The sequence below is a fragment of the Oncorhynchus gorbuscha genome, linkage group LG18, assembly GCF_021184085.1.
Source record: "Oncorhynchus gorbuscha isolate QuinsamMale2020 ecotype Even-year linkage group LG18, OgorEven_v1.0, whole genome shotgun sequence".
NCBI lineage: Eukaryota > Metazoa > Chordata > Actinopteri > Salmoniformes > Salmonidae > Oncorhynchus > Oncorhynchus gorbuscha.
This window is the reverse complement of record NC_060190.1, coordinates 11,786,774-11,802,955: the sequence shown is the minus strand read 5'-3', so window position 1 is coordinate 11,802,955 and position 16,182 is coordinate 11,786,774. Positions and strand designations below refer to the sequence as shown.

General features: G+C 45.0%; 1 protein-coding gene across 8 annotated transcripts in view; it reads left to right on the top strand.

Moving 5' to 3' along the window:
* The window catches only part of LOC124003499 (myosin-10-like), a 98,506-nt gene that overhangs the window by 18,586 nt on the left and 63,738 nt on the right, over positions 1-16,182 (top strand). For all 8 annotated transcript variants that reach the window (XM_046311793.1, XM_046311791.1, XM_046311788.1 and 5 more), the window contains exon 3: positions 3,171-3,327. In XM_046311793.1, coding sequence (XP_046167749.1) covers positions 3,171-3,327 — 157 coding nt within the window. The remainder of the gene's footprint in view (positions 1-3,170; positions 3,328-16,182) is intronic.

Genomic DNA, 16,182 nt, shown 5'->3' with positions numbered 1-16,182 from the left:
CAGACTAGCTAAACCACTTCTATGCTCGCTTCGAGGCAAGCAAAGCCGAAGCATGCATGAGAGCATCAGCTGTTCCGGACGACTGTGTGATCACGCTCTCCGTGTAGGACCTTTAAACAGATCAACATACACAAGGCTGCGGCGCCAGACGGATTACCAGGACGTGTGCTCCGGGCATGTGCTGACCAACTGGCAGGTGTCTTCACTGACATTTTCAACATGTCCCTGATTGAGTCTGTAATACCAACATATTTCAAGCAGACCACCATAGTCCCTGTGCCCAAGAACACAAATGCAACCTGCCTATATGACTACAGACCCGTAGCACTCATGTCCATAGCCATGAAGTGCTCTGAAAGGTTGGTAATGGCTCACATCAACACCATTATCCCAGAATCCCTAGACCCACTCCAATTTGCATTCCGCCCAAACAGATCCACAGATGATGCAATCTCTATTGCACTCCACACTGCCCTTTCCCACATGGATAAAAGGAACACTTATGTGATTATGTGAGACTGCTATTCATTGACTACGGCTCAGCGTTCAACAACATAGTACCCTCAAAGCCCATCACTAAGCTAAGGATCCTGAGACTAAACACCTCCCTCTGCAACTGGATCCTGGACTTCCTAATGGACCCCCCCAGGTGATGAGGGTAGGTAGCAACACATCTGCCACGCTGATCCTCAACACTGGAGCTCCCCAGGGGTGCCCTCCTGAACTCCCTGTTCACCCACGACTGCATGGCCAGGCACGACTCCAACACCATCATTAAGTTTGCAGACGACATAACAGTGGTAGGCCTGATCACCGACAACAACAACACAGAGGGCGCGACAAAGCCTATTCCTCCTCAGGAAATTAAAAAGATTTGTCATGCTTTCTGAGATCCGCAAAAGGTTCTACAGCCGCAACATCGAGAGCATCCTGGTTGCATCACTGCCTGGTATGGCAATTGCTCGGCCTCTGACCGCCGGGCACTACGGAGGGCAATGCGTGCGGCCCAGTACATCACTGAGGCTAAGCTGCCTGCCATCCAGGACCTCTACACCAGGCGGTGTCAGAGGAAGGGCCTAAAAATTGTCAAAGACCCCAGCCACCCCAGTCATAGACTGTTCTCTGTACTACTGAGCATGTAGAGGTCTGTAATGTTCATCATAGGTACACTTCAACTGTGAGAGACGGAATCTAAAACAAAAATCCAGAAAATCACATTGTATGATTTTTAAGTAATAATTTTGCATTTTACTGCATGACATAAGTATTTGATCACCTACCAACTAGTAAGAATTACGTCTCTCACAGACCTGTTCGTTTTTCTTTAAGAAGGCCTCCTGTTCTCCACTCATTACCTGTATTAACTGCACCTGCTGGAACTCGTTACCTGTATAAAAGACATCTGTCCACACACTCAATCAAACAGACTCCGCAATGGCCAAAACCAGAGAGCTATGTAAGGACATCAGGGGTAAAATTTCAGACCTGCACAAGGCTGGGATGGGCTACAGGACAATAGGCAAGCAGCTTGGTGAGAAGGAAACAACTGTGGGCGCAATTATTCGAAAATGGAAGAAGTTCAAGATGACGGTCAATCACCCTCGGTCTGGGGCTCCATGCAAGATCTCACCTCGTGGGGCATCAATGATCATGAGGAAGGTGAGGGATCAGCCCAGAACTACACGGCAGGACCTGGTCAATGACCTGAAGAGAGCTGGGACCACAGTCTCAAAGAAAACCATTAGTAACACACTACGCCGTCATGGATTAAAATCCTGCAGCGCACGCAAGGTCCCCCTGCTCAAGCCAGCGCATGTCCAGGCCCCGTCTGAGGTTTGCCAATGACCATCTGGATGATCCAGAGGAGAAATGGGAGAAAGTCATGTGGTCTGATGAGACAAAAATAGGGCTTTTTGGTCTAAACTCCATTCACTGTGTTTGGAGGAAGAAGAAGGATGAGTACAACCCCAAGAACACCATCCCAACCATGAACAACGGAGGTGGAAACATCATTCTTTGGGGATACTTTTCTGCAAAGGGGACAGGACGACTGCACCCTATTGAGGGGAGGATGGATGGGGCCATGTATCTCGAGATCTTGGCCAACAACCTCCTTCCCGCAGTAAGAGCATTGAAGATGGGTCGTGGCTGGGTCTTCCAGCATAACAACGACCCGAAACACACAGCCAGGGCAACTAAGGAGTGGCTCCTTAAGAAGCATCTCAAGGTCCTGGAGTGGCCTAGCCAGTCTCCAGACCTGAACCCAATAGAAAATCTTTGAATGGAGCTGAAAGTCCGTATTGCCCAGCGATAGCCCCGAAACCTGAAGGATCTGGAGAAGGTCTGTATGGAGGAGTGGGCCAAAATCCATGCTGCAGTGTGTGCAAACCTGGTCATGAACTACAGGAAACATATGATCTCTGTAATTGCAAACAAAGGTTTCTGTACCAAATATTAAGTTCTGCTTTTCTGATGTATCAAATGCTTATGTCATGCAATAAAATTCAAATGAATTACTTAAAAATCATACAATGTGATTTTCTGGATTTTTGTTTTAGATTCCGTCTCTCACAGTTGAAGTGTACCTATGATAAAAAATTACAAACCTCTACATGCTTTGTAAGTAGGAAAACCTGCAAAATCGGCAGTGTATCAAATACTTGTTCTCCCCACTGTATATGCATAGTCACTTTAACCATATCTACATGTACATACTACCTCAATCAACCTGACTAACTGGTGTCTGTATGTAGCCTCGCTACTTTTATAGCCTCGCTACTGTATATAGCCTGTCGTTTTACTGTTGTTTTATTTCTTTACTTACCTATGTTCACCTAATACCTTTTTTGCACTATTGGTTAGAGCCTGTAAGTAAGCATTTCACTGTAAGGTCTGTTGTATTCGGCGCATGTGACAAATAAACTTTGATCCGATTTGCTTCATCATCATTAGTAAATGGTGATAGTGGTGATTCCCCGTGGGGCACTGAAGGGATTTCTTAGCTCTTTCTTATTAAATGACAGCTGACTGGTCCACAATGGTTTCAGATGGTTTCTCTTTACCTGGAAAACGTGTATTAGTAAATGTTACAAAAAAAGGTGATATCAAATCATGGTGTCTTCAGATTCCCTGTTTTCACACTGAATGACGTAATCTTCTTTCTCCTGCAGACGTACTCTGGCCTCTTCTGTGTGGTGATCAACCCTTACAAGTACCTGCCCATCTACTCAGAGAACATCATAGAGATGTACAGGGGGAAGAAGAGACACGAGATGCCCCCTCACATCTACGCCATCTCAGAGTCCGCGTACAGATGCATGCTCCAAGGTAAGTCTCAATTGGTTATGGTTATCCCTCCTTTTACCACAACCATCAGTGTCAATGCACAAAATATGTGCATATGCTTGCTACACAGGGAAATTGTATGAATGATCTGATTCAGTCTACTGGAACCAGAAAGTCAAAGCCAATTTAACCGGTTGTTTTGGGATTAAGGCTGTTGTTGAGAGGCAGTCAACTGGTAGGTACAGTACATACTGATATTAGGACAGCCTTGTCTCCACTGTGGCAGGTGCACTTATCTCCCAGGTCTGTGATGTTAAGTGGAGCCTGATTGGATCATTTGTCATGTTAATTGTACATTGTCAGTTCCCCAAGGCCAGATGTTGTTGTTGTGTTTCAATTTAAACTGTTGCTAGGGGATGAATAGACCATTGTGTCATCATTTTAGTTTTGTCGATTTTTTTTGGGGGGGGGGGGCTTCTGTAAATTGTCAAAATGTTACTTTTCCCCCTGTTGCATTTGGCAGGGCATCTCCGTTAGCTCTACTGTTACAATTCTCAAGGCTTTCACTCTCAAGTTACCGAACCAAAACAAGCCACATGTCGCCATCGCCAACGCTCATAAAAGTTGTTTTACAGTCGCCCTGTGATTTACGGGATTACTACTCAATTTCAACAGCTTTAGGGCCATTCATTTCATTAGAAGGCTTAATCGAAACCATCAGCTGAACCATGGTTTGTTTCATACTAAAGTCGCCCCCAATTATTTTGATTTAGTGCACTGGCCAACTGTAGTAGTTGCCCTAAATTCATGCAAGCATCTCTCATTATGGTATCAAATGGCACAAATTGAGGAAAAAGGGCTCGGTGGAAACAGTCCAAAGGAGCTGGTCTTATTTTTCTGTTCATATTTCCACCTCCAGAGAGAAATGAATTTTGCCAGCAATGTCTGGAATGTGGGGAGCACAGTGGAAAGGGGAAGTTAAGGATGACTGTTTTTTTCCCCATGAAGTGCTGATACCTCAGAACTATGCACTTCTCAGCACCACTATGGGCTATAAGCACCAATCAAATCAAATCAAATCTTATTTGTCACATACACATGGTTAGCAGATGTTAATGCGAGTGTAGCGAAATGCTTGTGCTTCTAGTTCCGACAATGCAGTGATAACCAACAAGTAATCTAACTAACAATTCCAAAACTACTGTCTCATACACAGTGTAAGGGGATAAGGAACATGTACATAAGGATATATGAATGAGTGATGGTACAGAGCAGCATACAGTAGATGGTATCGAGTACAGTATATACATATGAGATGAGTGTGTAGACAAAGTAAACAAAGTGGCATAGTTAAAGTGGCTAGTGATACATGTGTTACATAAGGATGCAGTCGATGATGTAGAGTACAGTATATACATATGCATATGAGATTAATAATGTAGGGTAAGTAACATTATATAAGGTAGCATTGTTTAAAGTGGCTAGTGATATATTTACATCATTTCCCATCAATTCCCATTATTAAAATGGCTGGAGTTGGGTCAGTGTCAATGACAGTGTGTTGGCAGCAGCCACTCAGTGTTAGTGGTGGCTGTTTAACAGTCTGATGGCCTTGAGATAGAAGCTGTTTTTCAGTCTCTCGGTCCCAGCTTTGATGCACCTGTACTGACCTCGCCTTCTGGATGATAGCGGGGTGAACAGGCAGTGGTTCGGGTGGTTGATGTCCTTGATGATCTTTATGGCCTTCCTGTAACAACGGGTGGTGTAGGTGTCCTGGAGGGCAGGTAGTTTGCCCCCGGTGATGCGTTGTGCAGTCCTCACTACCCTCTGGAGAGCCTTACGGTTGAGGGCGGAGCAGTTGCCGTACCAGACGGTGATACAGCCCGCCAGGATGCTCTCGATTGTGCATCTGTAGAAGTTTGTGAGTGCTTTTGGTGACAAGCCGAACTTCTTCAGCCTCCTGAGGTTGAATAGGCGCTGCTGCGCCTTCTTCACGACACTGTCAGTGTGAGTGGACCAATTCAGTTTGTCTGTGATGTGTATGCCGAGGAACTTAAAACTAGCTACCCTCTCCACTACTGTTCCATCGATGTGGATAGGGGGGTGTTCCCTCTGCTGTTTCCTGAAGTCCACAATCATCTCCTTAGTTTTGTTGACGTTGAGTGTGAGGTTATTTTCCTGACACCACACTCCGAGGGCCCTCACCTCCTCCCTGTAGGCCGTCTCGTCGTTGTTGGTAATCAAGCCTACCACTGTTGTGTCGTCCGCAAACTTGATGATTGAGTTGGAGGCGTGCGTGGCCACGCAGTCGTGGGTGAACAGGGAGTACAGGAGAGGGCTCAGAACGCACCCTTGTGGGGCCCCGTGTTGAGGATCAGCGGGGAGGAGATGTTGTTGCCTACCCTCACCACCTGGGGGCGGCCCGTCAGGAAGTCCAGTACCCAGTTGCACAGGGCGGGGTCGAGACCCAGGGTCTCGAGCTTGATGACGAGCTTGGAGGGTACTATGGTGTTGAATGCCGAGCTGTAGTCGATGAACAGCATTCTCACATAGGTATTCCTCTTGTCCAGGTGGGTTAGGGCAGTGTGCAGTGTGGTTGAGATTGCATCGTCTGTGGACCTATTTGGGCGGTAAGCAAATTGGAGTGGGTCTAGGGTGTCAGGTAGGGTGGAGGTGATATGGTCCTTGACTAGTCTCTCAAAGCACTTCATGATGACGGAAGTGAGTGCTACGGGCGGTAGTCGTTTAGCTCAGTTACCTTAGCTTTCTTGGGAACAGGAACAATGGTGGCCCTCTTGAAGCATGTGGGAACAGCAGACTGGTATAGGGATTGATTGAATATGTCCGTAAACACACCGGCCAGCTGGTCTGCGCATGCTCTGAGGGCGCGGCTGGGGATGCCGTCTGGGCCTGCAGCCTTGCGAGGGTTAACACGTTTAAATGTCTTACTCACCTCGGCTGCAGTGAAGGAGAGACCGCATGTTTCCGTTGCAGGCCGTGTCAGTGGCACTGTATTGTCCTCAAAGCGGGCAAAAAAGTTATTTAGTCTGCCTGGGAGCAAGACATCCTGGTCCGTGACTGGGCTGGATTTCATCTTGTAGTCCGTGATTGACTGTAGACCCTGCCACATGCCTCTTGTGTCTGAGCCATTGAATTGAGATTCCACTTTGTCTCTGTACTGACGCTTAGCTTGTTTAATAGCCTTACGGAGGGAATAGCTGCACTGTTTGTATTCAGTCATGTTGCCAGACACCTTGCCCTGATTAAAAGCAGTGGTTCGCGCTTTCAGTTTCACGCGAATGCTGCCATCAATCCACGGTTTCTGGTTAGGGAATGTTTTTATCGTTGCTATGGGAACGACATCTTCGACGCACGTTCTAATGAACTCGCACACCGAATCAGCGTATTCGTCAATATTCCCATCTGACGCAATACGAAACATGTCCCAGTCCACGTGATGGAAGCAGTCTTGGAGTGTAGAGTCAGCTTGGTCTGACCAGCGTTGGACAGACCTCAGCGTGGGAGCCTCTTGTTTTAATTTCTGCCTGTAGGCAGGGATCAGCAAAATGGAGTCGTGGTCAGCTTTCCCGAAAGGGGGGCGGGGCAGGGCCTTATATGCGTCGCGGAAGTTAGAGTAACAATGATCCAAGGTTTTACCACCCCTGGTTGCGCAATCGATATGCTGATAAAATTTAGGGAGTCTTGTTTTCAGATTGGCTTTGTTAAAATCCCCAGCTACAATGAATGCAGCCTCCGGATAAATGTTTTCCAGTTTGCAAAGAGTTAAATAAAGTTCGTTCAGAGCCATCGATGTGTCTGCTTGGGGGGGGGATATATACGGCTGTGATTATAATCGAAGAGAATTCTCTTGGAAGATAATGCGGTCTACATTTGATTGTGAGGAATTCTAAATCAGGTGAACAGAAGGATCTGAGCCATGTCTCCGTAAAGCAAAGAACGTTGCAGTCTCTGATGTCCCTCTGGAATGCCACCCTTGCTCGGATTTCATCAACCTTGTTGTCGAGAGACTGGACATTGGCAAGAAGAATACTGGGAAGTGGTGCGCGATGTGCCCTTTTCGGAGTCTGACCAGAACACCGCCGCGTTTCCCTCTTTTTCGGAGTCGTTTCCTTGGGTCGCTGCATGCGATCCATTCCGTTGTCCTGTTTGTAAGGCAGAACACAGGATCCGCGTCGCGGAAAACATATTCTTGGTCGTACTGATGGTGAGTTGACGCTGATCTTATATTCAGTAGTTCTTCTCGACTGTATGTAATGAAACCTAAGATGACCTGGGGTACTAATGTAAGAAATAACACGTAAAAAAACAAAAAACTGCATAGTTTCCTAGGAACGCGAAGCGAGGCGGCCATCTCAGTCGGCGCCGGAATCACCAATGGGTCTAAATCTCAGCTTGAGAACCCAAAGCCTTTAGTCACTGTAGAGAGAATCCACTTCAGAATGCACCTCCTATTCCTCACATCAGTGGAAAAATAGTGACTGGCAGAATTGATTTACAAGGAGTTGCTTAAAGAAAGCACCCATCATTCTGGTGCCAGTAACATATTGCTTCTTTCAAACCACATACTCCATCTTTTTACCCCCTAATTGCCAATGTTCTTGCCTTTCTCTGAACTGCTCTGTTTCTTTCTTGGAATGTATTGATCACATTTTTTGCCTGTTGACATTTGGTTTATTTCATGTCTTTTGTATCTTATACTCCCAAGTAGAAATAGCCCCATTATCTGTCACAGACACCCATTAATTTTTACCTTTATTTAGCTAGGCAAGTCAGTTAAGAACAAATTCTTATTTTCAATGACAGCCTAGAAACAGTGAGTTAACTGCCTTGTTCAGGGGCAGAACGACAGATTTTTACCTTGTCAGCTCAGGGATTTGATCTGGCAACCTTTCAGTGACTAGTCCAACTCTCCAACCACTAGGCTACCTGCAGCTACCTGCTGAACTGTCCTGTCCCAGACACCTGACTAAACCAACATATCATTCCAGGCAGCAAACAATCCTTCCCAGTCCCCTTTCTCTAATTTATCCAGAGTTTTTTTTTGCACAGTTCCTCTTGACCTCCCCTCCGCTAGCAGAACCCCTCGACAACATTCCGCTGAAAAGGCAGCGCGCCAATTTTTTTAATATTAAAAAATTTGTAACTTTCAAACATTAACAAGCGCAATACACTAAATGAAAGAAACTTCTTGTTAATCTACCCACCGTGTCCGATTTCAAAAAGGCTTTACAGCGAAAGCACAACATATGATTATGTTAGGTCAGAGCCTAGTCACAAAAACACACACAGCCATTTTCCAGCCAAAGGGAGGAGTCACAAAAAGCAGAAATAGAAATCAAATGAATCACTAACCTTTGATGATCTTCATCAGATGACACTCATAGGACTTCATGTTACACAATACATGTATGTTTTGTTCGATAAAGTGCATATTTATATCCCAAAATCTCAGTTTACATTGGCGCGTTATGTTCAGTGATGTTTTGCTTCCAAAACATCCGGTGATTTTGAGCCACATCAATTTACAGAAATCGTCATCATAAACTTTAATATAAGATACAAGTGTTATGCACAGAATTAGAGATACACTTCTCCTTAAAAGCAACCGCTGTGTCAGATTTTTAAAAAACTTTACGGAAAAAGCAAACCGTGCAATAATCTGAGTATGGCGCTCAGACAGCAAATCAAGCCATACAGATATCCGCCATGTTGGAGTCAACAGAAGTCAGAAATAGCATTATAAATATTCACTTAACTTTGATGATCTTCATCAGAATGCACTCCCAGGAATCCCAGTTCCACAATAAATGTTTGATTTGTTCGATAAAGTTCATCTTTATGTCCAAATACCTCCTTTTTGTTTGAGCGTTTAGCCCAGTAATCCAAATGCTCAATGCGCGATCGCTTAGTTCAGATGAAAAGTCAAAAAAGTTATATTACAGTTCGTAGAAACATGTCAAATGAAGTATAGAATCAATCTTTAGGATGTTTTTAACATAAATCTTAAATCATGTTCCAACCGGAGAATTCCTTTGTCTTCAGAAATGCAATGGAATTCAAGCTAACTCTCACGTGAACGCGCGTGACCAGCTCGTGGCAGACCCCCCTCCTTTACAGTAGAAGCATCAAACAAGGTTCTAACGACTGTTGGCATCTAGTGGAAGCCTTAGGAAGTGCAATTTGACCCCATAGACACTGTATATTCGATAGGCCAAGAGTTGAAAAACTACAAACCTCAGATTTCCCACTTCCTGGTTGGATTTTTCTCAGGATTTTGCCTGCCATATGAGTTCTGTTATACTCACAGACGTCATTCAAACAGTTTTAGAAACTTCAGAGTGTTTTCTATCCAGATACTACTAATAATATGCATATATTAGCAACTGGGACTGAGTAGCAGGCAGTTTACTATGCCCCCTATCCCAAACAGGTTAACTCTTTTTCTGGATCTTGGGGTGAGGGGCAGCTCCCCAGCAATACTATCTAGGTACAGACTCTGGATGTACATAGGGCTGTGCTATTGGTGTGGATACACATCATGGAGCATCATCCCATTACTGTCACAACAGACATCATAGAGAGATGAGTGGCGAGGGCTTGTCCGTCCAGTGGGGGTCGGTTGTGACGAGTTGGGCAGTCCCATCATCCAGGCCCTGCCTGGTGTCAGATTAGACAAGGAGGAAGTTCTCTCTCAACGTGGAGAATGTGTGCATTGACACCTCAAGTAGCGTCCTCTGTGAAGAATCTCTCCAAAGACACTGGTTGGATGTACTGGTAATAGAGTGGTAATGCCACTATTGGACATTGTATGTGCATGCAAATACATAGTGCTTCCCCAATCATACTTTTGTTATGAGCCCTACTTGTCCCATGACCCAGTGAGTTTTTCCCATCACCCCTTCACACCCTCCAGCTTTCTCACATTCTGAGCATCTGCATGGATGTAGGGGTGGGGGGCAGGGACTGGAGACTTGGACTCTGAATTTTTAAATTATTATTATTATTATTTTTTAACCAGGCAAGTCAGTTAAGAACACATTCTTATTTTCAATGACGGCCTGGGAACAGTGGGTTAACTGCCTGTTCAGGGGCAGAACGACAGATTTGTACCTTGTCATCTCGGGGGTTTGAACTCGCAACCTTCCGGTTACTAGTCCAACACTCTAACCACTAGGCTAAGCTGCCGCCATTCCAAATCACTTCTTTGTTTTCGCTTCATTTCACCCATTTAAATGAGGCATCGGTTTCTCCCAATAACCAATGTAGAAATGAAAGGATACCTCTCAGGACCTGCAGTTCCTATGAACTTTTATGCAGGCTTATCACAGTGGTAGTCATCGCCAGTATAGTCATCATGGCTAACCAGCGCTTTGGCTCAAAAAGACGTTTGTAGGTTGGAGATTAGCAGATACCAGCTGCTGCTCTGCCCCTGAGCAGGTCTATAACCTCATTCAGTTCAGTGATTTAGGCGCTGGTACCCTGTACTGGTTGTATGAAAATGTTGCTGGATCACTGCATAGTGTCATGGATATCATCACGGCATTATCTCAGTGCCATGATTTCATCCCTAAATGCTGTGATCGTGATGATAGTATCACATCCCTTTGGACATTGAAGTTCAAATTTAGCCACGAGGAACAGGCATTTGCTTCATGTCATTTATCAGCAGATTCAGCAGGTTATGTATACTTAACATGAACAATGCACATTGGTCAACATTTCTGCAACTGTGCCAGATTTAGCCAGCTGGATCATTTTCATCTGTAGTCCCTTAAGGGTGTCTAAACCTTTCCAGGGGCCATTCATTATCCCAGCATTTCTGAGATGCCAGCCAATTGCCAGATGGAGGGTTAAATGAGGGGTAACGTTACAAAGCTCTGGTTGTGTAACTAGGCCTCCCCCCACCACAACTAGACCCACACATCTGCCATTAATTACTTCTCCAGATACTTTCCTTAATCTCCCTCGTTGCTCTGGACTGATGGCGTCCAGGCAGTTACAAGGGGCTAATTTGAACATTTCTGGAACGTGTCATTAAGAAATGCAAAGCGCTGATGTTCTCTTGAATGAAACCATGTGTTGGTTGAGAGAAGAAATGCCCATGTCAGCATGGGGATTTCAAGAGTAGACTGAACTCGTATCAACGGCAACACTGTCCCTCAGCAACATAGTTGCAAGGCTTTGTGAGATTGAAGAGAAGAATGGCCTCTGTAAGGACTCTCCCTTGTGTTTGGATAGGCCATTAGGTCCACTCAAGGCAGATCTATATTGGCCTCATAAGCTTTGAGCAAATAAGCCTACATTTGCCTCATAGGAACCGTCTCCTTTACTAAATGAATCAATCAAATAAAATGTGTGCAAAGGACAGTAACTTATGCCTTTTGATAATAGTCTCAAAGATAACGAAATGTTAAGGAAATGGTGTGGAGGAAAATTTCTGTGGATGGAGACCTCAAGCCAAGAAAACACAGGCTTGATCTAATTTTCTGAATCAAATCAAATTTGATTTGTCACATGCTTACTTACAAGTAATGCTTACTTACATGCCCTTAACCAACAATGCAGTTCAAGAAATAGAGTTAAGAAAATATTTACTAAATAATCTAAAGTAAAAAAATAAATATCAAAAACTAACACAAGAAAATGACAATCTGTTGTTTTGGTGAGTGTTCTCTTGCTTTTACCTGGTTCAGAAGAACATTGACCAGATGCAGTTATGGATGCTGAAAGTACTTGATGAATTACAGTACTGATTAATGTGTTTAATCAAATTCAATCCCTCATTTCCTCTACACTCCAAAAGGGTTCTTTGGTTGTCCTCATAGGAGAAACCTCTTTGGTTCCATGCAGAACCATTTATGGTTCCATGTAGAATTGTCTGTGGAAAGGGTTCTACATGGAACCCAAAATCTGTTCTAGTTGGAACCAAAAGGGTTCTACCTGGAACCAACAAGGGTTATTCAAAGGGTTATTAGCCTAATAGTTGGAACAGGTTGTGTGTACCATGGGATTTTTATTAGCCTAATAGTTAGAACAGGTTGAGTGTACCATGGGATTTGTATTAGCCTAATAGTTAGAACAGGTTGTGTGTACCATGGGATTTGTATTAGCCTAATAGTTAGAACAGGTTGTGTGTACCATGGGATTTGTATTAGCCTAATAGTTGGAACAGGTTGAGTGTACCATGGGATTTTTATTAGCCTAATAGTTGGAACAGGTTGAGTGTACCATGCGATTTCTATTAGCCTAATAGTTAGAACAGGTTGTGTATACCATGGGATTTTTATTAGCCTAATAGTTGGAGCAGCTTTGATTGAGTTAGCCTGCTCTGTTGCGTTTCTCATATGTTATGGAATTGAGATAACATTTGTCCCATTCCCCCCCAATTTCCAAGTCTTTCTGGCCCTAAACTCATTCAACCTGCAGGGAATTTTTACCCTGAATATCAGCAGATTCAGCACTCCTCTGATGTTTCCAGCTGCCAAACATGGGAATGATGTTCCTGGAGACACTCTACAGTCTGAGCACCTAAACGACTGTGCCCTCCAGACTGAAGCAGAGGTCTAGCTGTTTCTTTAGCCTCCCCTGAGATCCACGGCAGGTCCGGCAACACTGCAGCACATAGCCATTTTCCCTAGAGATATAATACGAGCGTGGTTGATGTCATAAACCTATAAAGTTCTGGAATATGCTGACAATGATCCATTTCTATGGCCTTTTCCCTCTAGGGTTTTTAAAACAGCTGGCATTGAGCCAGTAGAGCCAAATGCTCCACCATCACTATGCCAACGCTCCACCATAACTATGCCAACGCTCCACCATCACTATGCCAACACTCCACCATCATTATACCAACGCTACTTTGTACCACATTGAGGAAGCTAGAACATAAATAAATAACTTTTAAGTGTTTCTTGCAGTGACCAAACCTCTCTGCTGGCCATTACAGTCCAATGGCAAGGAATGCAGGGGTGGCCATTGGGCTGCTGTATATCCTTCTGGATGAATAAAGAATAAATCATTGTCTACTGAGGCGGGAGGAGGCTAAGAGGACTCCTTATGACCCTGGGCCTGGGAGGAACAAAGCCACACAGGATAGTGAGAGGACAAGACCTGCTGATTACCGTTTCCTTTTCTGTCCGGGGTTAGGATGAGACTAACTACAGCTATAGCCAAGTCATCCCTTTTCTGTTGTGTAAGGATTTTGGTTCTGTAGTGACAGTTCGAGGATAGAGAGAGAGGAATGAGGTTAGAACATTTGAGGAATGCGTTTGATCTCACCTGTTGAATTCAGCCTCGGTCAGTCCTGGATTGAACAATACAAGGGATGGGAAATGTCATCTCTCAACGTTCCATGGTGACCAAAGTGTTCAGTATTCTACATGTGCTTCTCTCTTTGAAACACCTTTCATGTTTCGTCTTGAATTTAATTTATTAGAACATCTTGACTCAGGAATACAATGGCTTCAGATCAGGAGACCCAGGTCCACGTTCTCCCCTTCGTTTTGACCTTGGCCTGGACTGAGCCCTGGTCGTTAGAGGAATGCGGTCTCCCGTGCTCTAAGGGGGCCTTTCTGACGGTCCGGCAGGTGGTCTTGTGGCTGGCTTCTCCGGGAAGTTGTAGATGAGGTCACAATCAGTTCCTCCAGTTTGTGTGACTAATGAAAAATCACTTCAAACCACTACCTGCCAAATACCTGCGCGGTGCGGTTGGTCGCCCGTCTCGGGACAGCTGGTTCTGTTCCTCAGCCAGGCCTGAGCCACATTGGCTGTCCACTCATCTGAAAAAAAATACACTATGTGCTGTACTCACAGTGAGAATTCCTCTCTGTGTTGTCACCCAGCATGGATTTGCTTTTGGCAGAGCTAGCATACAGTAAATGAGCCCTGTTGAAAGTCCTCAGGGCCTTAGTAAGCTCTTAATATTGTGCTACTTTTTTGTCATCAGACTTTCAACTGCTGGGTTTTTCCCTCAGGTCAGTCTCATGATAGGGGAAAGATGTTGAACGTCTCTTATTACTTTACCAGAATGCCAGGTGTGTGTTACATTGCATTATGCCCTGTGATCTAAGTATTCTAAATATTGAAGTAGGACAAGGCCTCAGGCTCTGGCTTAATTGCGATTCCCATCCCTTACTTTCTGTCACTCCCCGTCACTCCCTCTGTCTTTGCTGTGGCAACTGTAGTCCAGTAGTACACAACCTGTCTCCTGTAATTTATCTCACTCCTGAGGTAAATATTAAACACAGATTTCCTAGACGTGTACTGTACTAGGTGCCTTGGTCTGGGTCACGTAAACAACACACTGAATAAATGTCCAGATGTCAAGGGCTGTCTAACTTCTTAAAATTATGAATCTGCCTAGTTAGCCTAGCCTATCACATTTCTCTTCTAAGGATCCATTTCTCAGGAAAGATCCACGTTGGAAATGGAAACTAGATTTGCTGGGTCTGTCCGTATCAGAAGCCCTGCCACTGCAGTTTAATGGCCCCATAGCAGAAGCCCTGCCACTGCAGTTTAATGGCCCCATAGCAGAAGCCCTGCCACTGCAGTTTAATGGCCCCATAGCAGAAGCCCTGCCACTGCTGTTGAATGGCCCCATAACAGAAGCCCTGCCACTGTTGTTGAATGGCCCCATAACAGAAGCCCTGCCACTGCAGTTTAATGGCCCCATAGCAGATGCCCTGCCACTGCAGTTTAATGGCCCCATATCAGAAGCCCTACCACTGCAGTTTAATGGCCCCATATCAGAAGCCCTCTGCCACTGCAGTTTAATGGCCCCATATCAGAAGCCCTCTGCCACTGCAGTTTAATAGGCCCCATATCAGAAGCCCTGCCACTGCAGTTTAATGGCCCCATATCAGAAGCCCTGCCACTGCAGTTTAATGGCCCCATATCAGAAGCCCTGCCACTGCAGTTTAATGGCCCCATATCAGAAGCCCTGCCACTGCAGTTTAATGGCCCCATATCAGAAGCCCTGCCAGTGCAGTTTAATGGCCCCATATCAGAAGCCCTGCCACTGCAGTTTAATGGCCCCATATCAGAAGCCCTGCCACAGGGGTTTAATGGCCGTTTCAGGGGCCAGGGGTTTTGCCTCTTAGACCCCATTCACAAGCAGGCACTCCACAGTGTTTGTTTTTGTGAGTGTTATATTGACTGCTTTAAGCACAGATGACGGCTAACAGGGACCAGGCACATAGAAACAGTCCAAAAACCCTATTGACCCCCTGCCAGCTGTTTGCTGTCAAAAACAGCTTTGCAGGCTGTGAACGCCTCTCGACCAATCATAATGCCTTGCTGGAATGAACTGTTTTATAATGAGACGGTAACATGGATTTAACAGGTGACATCAATAAGGGATTATAGCTTTCACCTGGATTCACCTGGTCAGTCTATGTCATGGAAAGTGTCATATTTTGTACACTCAGTGTAAATACAGTATAATCTGACTAGACCCTTGAGCACTGCTGGAGTCCTGCCTGATGTACAGGCTATGAACTGCTCCTGAGGTGATATACTAACAGACTGACCATTCTAAAGCTTTAATGAGATAGCCTTTCCATGCTTCTCCACACATTGTAGACTGCAAAATTGGCCAAGTCCAGCAATCCTTCGCTCCCCTGCTTGCTGAATTACAGTCAAACTGTCAACAACGTTTTAGGATGTTGGACCTGGTCCTTCTGAATGTACAGGCCAGGGCAACAAACCCCACATCTCATTTTTATTGTGGAAAGGTTGTAAACACCCAATGTTCCTCAGTCAGTCAAATGGATAGAGCAGTCCATACATGTTCAGTACAGGTGTTTTCTGTATATGGCCGGGTATTTGTCCATACATGGTCAGTACAGGTGTTCTTTGTACATGGCCAGGTATTTG